The 12,678-nt window shown below is 45.8% G+C and overlaps 1 protein-coding gene across 1 annotated transcript in view; it reads right to left on the bottom strand.

Moving 5' to 3' along the window:
* Nucleotides 1-8,545: 8,545 nt before the first annotated feature.
* LOC118595264 (coiled-coil domain-containing protein 170-like) overlaps nucleotides 8,546-12,678 on the bottom strand; it is a 44,984-nt gene continuing 40,851 nt past the window's right edge. Inside the window, exon 10 of the mRNA XM_036205637.1 lies at nucleotides 8,546-8,704. Coding sequence (XP_036061530.1) covers nucleotides 8,546-8,704 — 159 coding nt within the window. The remainder of the gene's footprint in view (nucleotides 8,705-12,678) is intronic.

Below are 12,678 nucleotides of genomic sequence, written 5' to 3' on the forward strand. Positions count from 1 at the left end.
CAACGTGGGCTACGATGAGACCCTGCTGTCCCCACAAAAAGCTAGAAGGCACAATTCTGAACCCCCCCCAACACAAAGAAATAATAACTGTCAATTCTGAATCCCCCCAACACAAAGAAATGAGTACCCTGATCATCACACATTACACACCCATATTCAAATAGTACACTGTACCCCTACGAGTATAACAATTGTGCATCAATTGTTTATGTGTGTGGTGTTTTGCCCAAATGTACGTCTGTATACCATGTGTATGCCTGGTGTGTTCAGAAATCAGAAGAGGGCATCTGATCGATCACCTGTGACTAGAGTTACAGACAGCTGTGAGCTGCCATGTGGATGCTGGGAATTGAACCCCAGTCCTCTAGAAGAGCACTCAGTGCTCTTAACCACTGAGCCTTCTCTCCAGCCCCAACTAAGTGTCAATTTTTAAAGGAATGAAAAGTAAAAGGTAGCATTACCACATTTTAAAGAAAACAGATTTACATCTGCAGGAACATGGATGCCTGGCCTTGGATATTGGTCCATACCAACCTCTTTCCGGGAAATTCCATTATTATGCTGATGCCACTGAGGTCTCCAGATGTCTGCTGCCAGGATTGCTGTCTCATAGGCTCGTCAGCATGACCCCATCCTTTTCCTCTCCACCGCCTGCTGGTACTCTCCCACCCCCATCTCACTCTATAATACAATTTAGGAGAGAAAAATCCTTGCCAATTTCATCTTCAAATTTCTCTGACAGCCAACGTTCCATGTACTCTTTCACGAGACACTCGTCTTTGAGGATGCTATTTGCCTGGTGCATTTATGTCTTTAAGGCTGCCCCCTTCATGCTGAACACCATGGTGCTTGAAGTGTCTCAGACAAGAGGAACTTGCTCTCACACAAGGAAGACACAACTGCCATCCGTGTCCCTGCCTGCTTCATGTCACTCAATCTGTGTCTTAGTGGCTTGCATTCCTAGAGCAAAACACCGGAATCAACTGAAAAGAGCTGGGCTGGGCGGAGTGGTGCATGCTCGGAGTCCCAGCTCTTGGGAAGCCAAGACAGGAGGACCCGAGTTCAAGTCCAGCTTGATCTATATAAAAATGGGAGTGTAACTCTCCCCGATCCTACTCCTCAAAGCACCCCAAAGAGTTTCTTTTTAAAAAAGATTTATTTATTATGTATGTGGTCTGCCTGCACATATGCCTGCAGGCCAGAAGAGGGCGCCAGATCTCATTACAGATGGTTGTGAGCCATCATGTGGGTGCTGGGAATTGAACACAGGAACTCTGGAAGAACAGCCAGTGCTCTAAACCATTGAGCCATCTCTCCAGCCACCCCCTACCCCAAGAGCTTCTTTTGGTTGATGGTTTTGGGGCTTCTGGTTCATGGTTTGTTGGCCTCACTGCTTTGGGCTTAAAGCAAGGCAGAATACATGGCAGATAAAGCTCATGACCTTATGGCAAGAAGTAAAGGAAAACAAGAGGAGATGGTGAAGTCCCAGGGGATACATCAGGAGCATGTCCCCAGTGGCCGAACTCGCTTCCACGAGGCCCTACCTCCTAAAGCTTCCACTGCCTGCCAGGGGTGCCATGGGGCTGGACTCCAAGCTTTCCACCCATCGGCCATTGGAGGACATTCAAGAGCCAAACTGTAGGAATCCTCGTGACAAGCAGACGAGACAGGTACTCTTTATATTACCGTCTCACAAATGAAGAGAGCAAGACTTGGGGAATTTACGTAGAAATCACATCGCTAGTGAGTAGCCAAGGGTTCGAACCAGACCTGTTTGACTCCAAAGCCCAGCCTCTCTGCACCGCTCTTCTCCCAAGGCTTTGGACAATAAATGTGAGGAGAAGTCAAAACCCCACGAGACCTACCCAGGGTCTGGAAGAAGTGAGGAATGAGTGGGGGAGGCAGTGGACTTCGTGGGCTTTCAGGGGATGAGAAGTGGTGTCTGTGTGGTTTTTGGTTTTTGAGTGTTTTGAGACAGAGTTTCACTGTATAACATCCCTGGCTTTCTTAGAACTCTCTCTGTAGACCAGGCTGGCCTCAAACTCACAGAGATCCACCTGCCTCTGCCTCCTGAGTGCTGGGATTAAAGGCGGGCGCCACCATTGTCTGACCATGTCTGTGTTTTTAAGTTCCTATTAGAGGGAGAGTCATGAAAATTCTGAGACCATTACCTGAGCAGGTTGAGTTTCAGACCCCGGCAGTTCTGATTTCCTCTGGGTTTCTATCTGAATCCTCCAGCTGTAATAGTTTGCTTTATATTGCTTTTTTTTTTTTTTTTTTTAAGTTGATGAAATGCAGCTTGAGGAGGAAAGGGTTCATTTCAATTTACAACTTATAGCCCATCATTGAGGAAAGTCAGAGCAGGAACTCAAGGCAGGAACCCAGAGGCAGAAACTAAAGCAGAGGGCATGGACAAACACTGTTTATTGGTTTGTTCATCCTGCTTTCTTTCTTTTTTTTTTGTTTTTGTTTTTCGAGACAGGGTTTCTCTGTGTAGCTTTGCGCCTTTTCCTGGAACTCACTTGGTAGCCCAGGCCAGCCTTGAACTCACAGAGATCCGCCTGGCTCTGCCTCCCAAGTGCTGGGATTAAAGGCGTGCACCACCACCGCCGCCCGGCTCATCCTGCTTTCTTATGCAACCCAGGATGCCCTACTCAGAGGTGGCACCACCCCCAGTGAGCTGGGCCATCCCACAACATCATCCCACATAAATCATCATTCAAGTAAATGCCCTAGAGATTTGCCTACGGGTCAGTATGATGAAGTCATGTTCTCAATTGAGGTTCCACTTGCCAGATGACTCTAACTTGGGTCGAGCTGGCAAAAGACAAAGCAAGACATCAGGTGTGAAGCCTTGCAGCCTTCCCTGGTAGTACTCAGCATCCTCTCTCTTTAGTATTCTGGAAATTTCTTTCAGGGAGTCTGAAGACAGGAAAGCACCTCTGTTTGCTCTGTAGTCTCAGCTCACCTTGTGGTTGTAGAGAGGAGCTCGGTGGGTAGGGCAGACAACAGGGGAGTACCAGGACAGACAGATCAGGATGGGCCACAGCAGCAGTGGAATCCAGGCCTGGGTGAGTTTTCATCTCAACCACCTCCCACTTGTGTGCCCGGGCACTCATGTCTTTGACCTTTCTCTGTAAAATGGGAATGAGACAAGAGGACATCTCACAGGAGAAATGGTGGTTAGGTAATGCCTTGTTTTGCAGAACGAGGCATTGAACGCAGCAGCTTGCACATACTAGTCAAGCACCCTAGAACTGAGCTCTGTCTCCAGCCTGTTTCTAGGTGTCCAAGTTTACCTTATATCACTGTGACAAAATGCTGATCAAATGCAACTTGAAGGAGGAAGTTTGGGTTTGTGTGTGTGTGTATGTATGTGTGTGTGTTTCTGTGTGCTGTACACACATGAGTCTGCAGGCGCACATGTCTGGGCACAAGCATGCAGAGGCTAGAGCAGGATGGCACATGTCTTCCTCTATCCCTTGAGACAGGGTCTCCCATTGAACCAGGAGCTCACTGTTGAGTCTAGGCTGGCTGGCCAGCAAGCTCTTGGAATCTGCCTCCCAATGCTGGGAGCATAGGCATACACAACCATGCCCAGCTGGCATGTGGCATGTGGGTGCTGGGGATTCAAACTCAGGTCCTTGTGCTTGCAAAGCAAGCATTCTTACCCACTGAACCATCTCCAAGTCATGCTTTTTCTTTTGATGCAAGGTCTTGCTAAGCTGCCCAAGGCTGGTCTTGAACTTACCATTCCAGAGGATCCAATGCCCTCTTCTGGCTTCCAGAGTCAAAAGGCAAGCAAGTGGTGCACAGACATACATACAGATAAAACCCCCATACACATAATAAAACAACAAAAATAAAATTGAAAACTTGTTTCGATTGCTTTCTAAAAGAGAGAGACCTCTAGTTTCCTGGCACAGCCGGTTTATCTCACTGTGAGCAATGGAGCTGGACTTTACCAGCATCCGTATTCCCTAGTGCAGATGTGTTCTCCTCCTGCAGTTAATGTCCTTTACCACGTAAGACCTCAAGACCTTCAGAAACTGATTCCGGCTTCACGGTCTACAAAGGACCGCTGGCTGTAGTGTTGACTCAGAAATCCTTAGAACCTCTGCAAGCATTACACATGCAAGCTCATGCCTCCCCCTAGTGGTTGGGAAAGGATATGACTTGCTAGATACCTTTTCTGTCTTTTTAGACAGGATCTCACACAGAAGCCCTGGCTATCCAGGAACTTGCTAGGTAAACCCAGGCTGGCCTTGAACTCACGGGGATCTGCCTGCCACTGCCTCCCGAGGGCTGCGACTAAACATGGGCACAGTTTCAAGTAGCTATTGGTTTAAATCACTTTGGGATGAGTGTGACCCATTGAAAATGAAAAAAAATAATAATAATAACTTTTTCCAGTAATCTCCAAGGGCAGTACAAAGAGGAGGCTAGGTAATTAATTAGAGTGTCAGCCACTCTGTCGTCCTGGCAATGGCTGAGTTGTGGAAGGGGTATGCAGCCAGCTGCCAGACAACTGAAGCAAGCCTTCAGGGCCAGGTGCCTCAGAGCCCAGACACAGACTATGGCGCTGCAGGCTGCCAAAGGAAGGGATCTGAAACACTGTAGGGCTAAGGGTCCTAATAGCTCAGGCCTACCACTAAAGGGCACCACTTACCACTGCTTCTGCCTGCCTACGGTACTGCAGTTGTCAATCACAAGGGGGAAGGTACCAGAGACTGGCCTTTTTTAAAGAGGGTCTCTTTGCCTGCCCACCATTTATTTCTATGCAGGTAGAACAAGTGAACCCACAGCCAGCTAGCAGGTATAAAAAATATAACAGTCAGTATAAATAGATAACCTTTTCAGTTGTGGGTGCAGAAAATGTTGAGTCTGTAAGCGAACACATGGAGAATAGAAAGTCAGATAGATAAAGGCGAGGTCTCATTTAGCGTCAAATACGAGGAACCTCCAGATTTGACTAATCCAGAAGCTCACGGTTGTCATAAAATCTGCCCTCCCACCTTCTGCGTGCTGCCTCTCGTGTGTCCTGATCTGTCTTCATCGTAGCTCATCCAGGATGGCGACGAATGCCACCATCAAGGGTCACATTCAAGGACAAGTTCCATAGGAAGAGGGGAACTCTTCCTTGTGACTTTGAGGGCAGGGGAGGCTTTCCCAGAAGCTGTCCTGGAACATTTCTATGTCTCAGACAAATCTGCCACAGGCGAAGGGAACAGGATAGCTCGGTTAGCTTGTATGACCGGCTCCGAGCACAGGCCCACAAAGCAACCTGGGACTCTAAGCAAATGGAACACGGCAGGGAGAAAGGAACCAAGAGTGTCACTGTGGTTAGAATTCTTCCTTGAGGTCTAACCAGAACTGTCACTTTAGGCTGCCTTTGAAGCTGGGCATGGTGGCACTTGGAGCAGGCTTTTTTGGACCGTCAGCCCCCAAATCATGACACAGAGAGACTCATTAATTATGAAAGCTCGGCCTTGGCTTAGGCTTGTTTCTAACTAGCTCTTATAATTTATATTAACCCATTTCTATTCATCTATGTGCTCTTACGTGGCTCACGGCTTTTTACCTTCCCTTCTGCATGTCCTGCTTGCTCTGGATCTGGCTGGTGACTCTGCCTTTCTTCTTCCCTGAGACTGCTCTGTCCCCAGAAGTCCTGCCTAGCTATTGGCTGTTTGTCTCTTTATTAAACCAATCACAATTAAACCAATCTGCACACAGTGCAAAGGAATATTCTGAAATAGGCACCAGCCCGTAATCCTAGTATTTTAGAAGCAAAGCAGGGGTATTGCTGCCAGTTCAAGGCCAGCCTGGGCTACACAATGAGTTCCAAGCCAGCTGAGGTTATATAAGTGAGACTCTGTCATGAAAATTAGTCCCCCAAAACTGAGCATTGTGTCTCACACACACCTATGATCCCAGTACTTAAGACAGAGTGACAGGAAGAGCCATTCAAGGCTGCCAGGTGTGCCAGGCATGGCGGCACACACCTTTAATCCCAACACTTGGGAGGCAGAAGCAAGAGGATCTCTGCAAGTTCCAGGCCAGCTTGGTCAGGGCAATGTAGTAAGACCCTGTTCAAAAGAAAAAATTAAAAGTCATTCAAGGCTAGCCTTGGGCTACAGAATGAGTTCAAGGCCATCTTGGCTACTTGAGATCCTGTATCCAACAGCAGAAACAACAAGGTGTCGGATGGTGGTGTCCCATATCTTTAATCCCAGCACTCAGGAGGCAGAGACAGGTGGATCTCTGTGAGTGTGAGGCCAGCCTGGTCTACAAAGAGAATTCCAGGACAAACAGTTGTACACAGAGAAACCCTGTCTCAAAAAAAAAAAAAATTTCTTAGTAGATACAATAAAAAATGGCATATTCATTTCAAATTTTCATCAACAGCACGTACAAACTGCTTAATTCAATCTATCTGACCCATTCTATGATGCTTCTGGTCATTCTCCTGCAAATTCCTCATCTACCCTTCCCTGCAAAACAAAGCCCTTTCTCTCTTTCCATATTAGATTTTTGCTCATGGCTCTCTAAAATCCTGTCTACCAACAGCTGTGCTTAGAAGGCATAAGGGTGCTAAATTACAGAGAAAGGATATTAACTTGCAGGTTGATTTCAAAATAATTATAGAAACTCATCAGCTTAGGGTTTGGTAAATAATACTAATTAAAATTATATTAAGATGCTGGAGGGGCCAATGGCTGAGCAGGTGATGAGCACTACTATTGCCAAGCCTGGTTGTAGTGGGTAGCCATCCCAGCATTGGCCTGGAAGTTCCAACCCCCACTGAGGCTTTGGTAATGGTCACGCCCACAAGGCGGGGCAGAGGAGGAAGCGGAAAACGAAGGATCGGGAAGTACTCACTCTCTTGGTTCGGGAAGTACTCACTCTCTTGGTTCCCGGACTCTGGACGCTGGAGGTAGACCGAGCAGAGTTCTCCAGAGAACAACGCCGGATTGTGCTATACCCTTGCCAGACCCTGTAACCTACCCCCTCATTTGTAAGTACCCCACAAAATAAACCTCCCTTTTAACTACGTGGAGTGGCCTTAATAATTTCACCAATACCTGGTCACCAGAGTTCATCTCTCAGAACCCACACGGAGGAAGGAGAGAGATGACTTCAGTGAGTTCTCCTCTGACCTCCACACGTTCTGGAGCACTTGCCTAGTTTTATTGGACTATTTATCTTTCTGTTTGCTTTTGGTTTGGTTTGTTGTTGTTGTTTTTCGAGACAAGGTTTCTCTGTGTAGCCCTGGCTGTCCTAGAACTCACTCTGTAGACCAATCTGTGGCCTCAAATTCCGAGATCTGCCTGCCTCTGCCTCCCAGTGCTGGGATTAAAGCCACCATACTTGTCTGGCCTATTTATCTTTAAAAAGACAAAAAGAGGATCTGGAGAGATGGCTTAGCAGGTATAAGTACTGGCTGCTCTTGCAGAGGACTAGGGTTCAGTTCCCAGCACCCACAAAGCAGTTGGCAGTTGCCTGTAAGTCCAGGTCGTGGTGATTCAACACCTTCTGGCCTCCACAGGCACCCAGCACACACACAGTGCACCTACAAACATATAGACACTCACATATACACATAAACTAAAAATATAAATATTTTTTAAAAAGAAAAGGGCTCTGGACATGGTGCAACAGCCTCTAAAGCCTTTAATACTTGGAAAGCAAGCAGTCTCTGTGAGATGGAAGCCCGCTTGGTCTACATAGTGAGTTCCTGGCCAATACATAGTGAGACCCTGTCTCAAAAACAACCGCAACAACAAAGGAAATAAAAGGAGAGGAAGGAAGGAAAAAGAAACTAGAGGATGACTAACATGTGCAAGACCCTGGGTTCCATCCCCAGGACTACAAAAAAATAAATAAATAAGACTAAATTAGGGTAGGTGCGGGGTAGTAAGCTATCATAAAGTTACTAATTTATGTGAGAAACTGTGAAAGTATTAAAGCTGTGCATTTTAAATCTTTGCAGAGCTGTGGTGTAAATGCATAAAGTAGCTATTAAGTGGAAAATGAGCCTGCATTGGGTAGAGGCTATTAAATGCTAGGAAGATAGCCACAATTAGTCCATTGCCTGTTCTATTTACAGGAATTCTCCTACCCCTCAAAATGTCATATCTGATATCCGTATGCCCTGTTAAGAAAACAAGGTAGACTCAATTAAGAGAATATAACATCCACTTTTCTTAGGGGGGTTGTTTATCTAATAAATCATTCATTCAAGACATATCAACCATGATTATAAATATTGCAGCTAAGAATGTGTTTATGATTCATATCCTGCTTAAAATGCTGTCAGTAAAAGTCATAAGTATCATATATCACAAGTGCGATAAATACTGAACCAGAAATAAATGGAAAGAAAGATCATCAAGAAGCAAAGGTAATACCAAACACAGGAGACAAGAGATTTTAAGTGAAACTTTCCCAGTGCATTTTATTCACAATGTAGCTAGTTTCCGGATGCTGTAGGAACCGCTGTACATCAGTTCTTGACAGCAAGGAGAGGCGGAACTTGGGAACTTGCTCACTTGTCCTGTCCGGTCTCACTGGGAGGAGCTGTCTTTGATTTGTTGGAGATTTCATAAACTTGGATGACAAGCTTCAGCTGATTAATGACTTCCTTGTCTGCTGTTTTCACATTAAATCCCAACAGCTTCATTATGGTTTCTCGAAAGTCAGCAAGCTGTAAAGAACCACGGAGAAAAATCAATATGTCATTGCCATGAGCCACCCGCTCATTGTGCACAGTGAAATTGGTACAGACTGGTTTAATTTTATGAAACATTTCTTTAATGCAAGACATCTTATGGAGAGGGTGGTTAGAGGATCTTTCTGTGCTAGCCTTGCATCCACCTTCTGCCTCTCAGACTCCCAAATGCTGCAATTAAAGCTGGGTTTCACACCATGCCAGGGTGAAGTGGTATTTTCAAGTTTGAAAAATCCATTCTGTTACAGGACTTCTTTAAAATTTCTTGTGCATTTTTATCTCTTTTCATCTTGGACTTCTGTACATTAAACCTACTTTTATTACTACTTATAATTCATTTATAATGTGATTACTTTTTTTAAACATGTATTTATTTGCACGTGCATTTAGGGGTCAGAGGACATCTTTCAGGAGTCAATTCTTCCCACCTACCATGTGGTCCCGGGGACTGAACACAGGTTGGCAGGGTTGGCAGCAGACACCTTTACCTGCTGAGCCATCTCAATAGCATACTTTTTTTGTATTCATTCTGTTACTCAGTCTAGCCTTAAAACTCCTGGGCTTGCCGGGCGGTGGTAGCACACGCCTTTAATCCAGCACTCGGGAGGCAGAGCCAGGAGGATCTATGTGAGTTCAAGGCCAGCCTGGTCTACAGAGCAAGATCCAGGACAGGCACCAAAACTACACAGAGAAACCCTGTCTCAAAAAAGAAACAAACAAACAAACAAACAAACAAACTCCTGGGCTCAAGTGACCCATGTGCCTCAATCTCCGAACTGGAGACATTTTACATGTGCCACTGGGTGTGACAAACTGCCTTTTGGGCTTCTAATTTGCTTAATGATAATAGCAGTCTTCAGACATACAGAAAGATGTTTCTCCAACCATCTTCCAAAGGACAAAGAAATCAACAAGGACAGAAAAAAAAAAAAAAAAAAAACCCACCCACAAAGCCAATTGAAGGAAAATTACAGCTTCCGCTTTGCATGTGACGAGGACATGACTTTCCTGAGCCAGCAGAGGTAGCTCCAGAGGGCGGCGAATTCGATGTGATGGTGTGGCACACAGACAACCCTAATCCCCAGACACAATGCTAACAACAAGCCTGAGACCTGGGGGATCAGCACACTGACCCGTATGAAGTGAAAATAAAGAGGCTTGGGAGCGGATGAGACCAGAAATGGCAGTTCTAGAAGGCAAGGTTTCTGAGGGGAGCTGCAGAGAGTGCGCAAGGCAGAGGTGGGTAGCAGAAAAGAGGAGCAACGGACCGATGGGGAGACACAAAAAGAGTATTGCAGAAGGAGACATCACAGAAACCCATCGCCTCCAAATAAAAGACTTCAGGAAACCACTTGCGCCTGTAATGGCAGCTAAAGTTCCAGGCCTGACTGGGCTAGAGAAGTTCAAGCCCAGCTCAGGCAGCTGAGTGAGAACCGGTCTCAAAAGGAAGCGTTTAAAGGGCTGGGTTGACAGCTTAGTGGCAGCTTGCTTTTTTTGTAGCACCTGCAAGGCCCTGCCACAGTACTTGGTACCTTAAAAAAGAAATTAAAACGTGCGCCCTTGCTGTCACAACAGAAGAGGGCAGTGTTCAGCTAAAATTATCATATATTCTAGGAGAACCCTGGTAAGGGCTCTAAAGCAGAAATATGAAAAGACTAGGGCAAATATACGGATTTTAATGTGAATGGGGGCTGGAGAGACTGCTCAGTGCTTAAGAACACATATTACTCTTCCAGGGACCGGAGTTCGAGTCCCAGCATACATGTCAGGTGACTCTGAGCCATCTGTGACTGATCAGTGACTCTGGCCTCTGAGAACACTCCACACACACAGCACATGCTCACACAGACATACTCGTGTTTAAGAATAAAGTAATCTTTAAAAAATATAAAGTGAAGCCAGGCGGTGGTGGAGCACTCCTTTAATCCCAGCACTCGAGAGTCAGAGGCAGGCGGATCTTTGTGAGTTCGAGGCCAGCCTGGTTTACAGAGTGAGTTCCAGGACAGTCACCAAAACTACACAGAGAAAGCCTGTCTTGAAAAACAAAGAAATAAACAAACAAACAAATAAATAAATAAAGTGAACAAATAAACGACAAGTTATACGGGACTATCTTAGGACAAAAATGGAAAGCCAGTGTCATCTGCCTTTCAGGTGATAAATGCACTCCAATACACACACACACATGCATGCACACACGCACATATATACACACATGCGCACACACATACACACACCAAACAGCCAGGAAACACGGAAGCCATGTTTGGATACAGCACTTTGACAGAAATGATATTACCAATTAAACAAGGATTTGCAGACATGGAGAGGATCTTTTAAGTCTCAAATGTATTCAGAACAGAATTGGCTAAGGACTATGACCACGGTGTCTCTCGGATAAGGAAGGTCTGAGACTAAGCCATAGCCGCAGGAAATCACCTCAGAAATGAAGAGCGAAACAGCGTGCCCAAGGAGAAGAGATGTGACTGAACATACAAACAGCACACTGAAGAGTGAAAGCAAGCTAGAACATGGACACACAGAAAAGACAGACACGGGACAGAGGAGCAGCTGATACAACTCTGCCAGCGCATCTTACAGATATGGGCTCATTTCTAATCCCTAGAGCAACCAACATGAAACACTGCTTAACAACTGCCCCCAAACTATCCACAAGGCCCTGGGTTTGATCCCCAGTACCACAAAAACATGTTTGTTTTGCTTTATAAGTACAGAGATATTAACTGAAGCCCCCAGGAAAAAGCCACACCTGTGTCAAACATGATACAAGGATGGTTAAGTGTTTAGAACTTTAACGATGGTGGAGACTTGGAATGTTGCAGCAGGTCCAGAGCCAAACTATCCTGGGCTGGCTAACTCAACCTTTTGAGTGCCATTTATTGCCCACCTTTGTGTGACTATTAGGGACCTTCTTCTAGAATGTTCCAACAGGCCTCCAGCCTCCACCAATGCAAAGGCTAAGAGAGTCATCAGGCAGCCCCTGAGGTCTCAGGCAGAGTTTCCCACTCCACTGTACAACCCACCTCCATAAAACGTGCACCAGTGTCTTTTAAAAGTAGGGCCTGGGGAGATGGCTCCATGTTCAGAGGGCTGGCTGCTCTTGCAGAGGACCCACGTTTGATTGCAAGCACCCACATGGAAGTGTATGACATGTGACTCCAGTTCCAGGGGATCTGACACCTTCTTCTGGCCTCCTCAGGCACCAGGCACACATGTGGTATGCAGACACATATGCACGCAAAACACTCATTAAATAAACGAAGAAATGAATAAAAACAAACAAATAAACTGGGAAGCTGGAGAGATAGACCCATGGTTAAGAGCACTGTCTCTCTGCTCTTCCACAGGACCCAGGTTCTAATCCCAACATCCTCAACTGTCTGTAGCTCCAGTTCCAGAGTACGCGACTCTGGCCTCTAAGGGCAACAGGCACATACATGGTGCACTTACATACATGCAGGCAAACACCTACATATATATAAAATAAAAATAAGAAAATAAAATATAATTTAAATGTCTTGCCAGGCTAGTGGCACACACTTTTTATCCCAGCACTCAGGAGGCAGAGATAGGCAGATCTCTATGAGTTCAAGTCCAGCCTCGTCTATAGAGAGTTCCAGGGTAGTCAGGGATACACAGAGAAACCCTGTCTCAAAAGACAAACCAACCCCCTCTCCCCCACCAAAAAAAAGGAAACAAACAAAAAAAGAAACATGGTTTCCTATCTTACTATCTTATGCTTCAACCATCCTAGTTACTTAGAGGTTGTGTACACAAACCGAAGCTAAAATAAGCATATATCCCAGCCTCTAGCCATGTTGGGGTCACAGGGAGATACACTTGACCCAACGTGGACCCAGAAGAACTTCTCTTGGAGTTATTGCTGCTGTCACAGAACCAAAATATAAAGCTACATGTTTCTCAGTGGC

Source organism: Onychomys torridus, chromosome 14, assembly GCF_903995425.1.
Source record: "Onychomys torridus chromosome 14, mOncTor1.1, whole genome shotgun sequence".
NCBI lineage: Eukaryota > Metazoa > Chordata > Mammalia > Rodentia > Cricetidae > Onychomys > Onychomys torridus.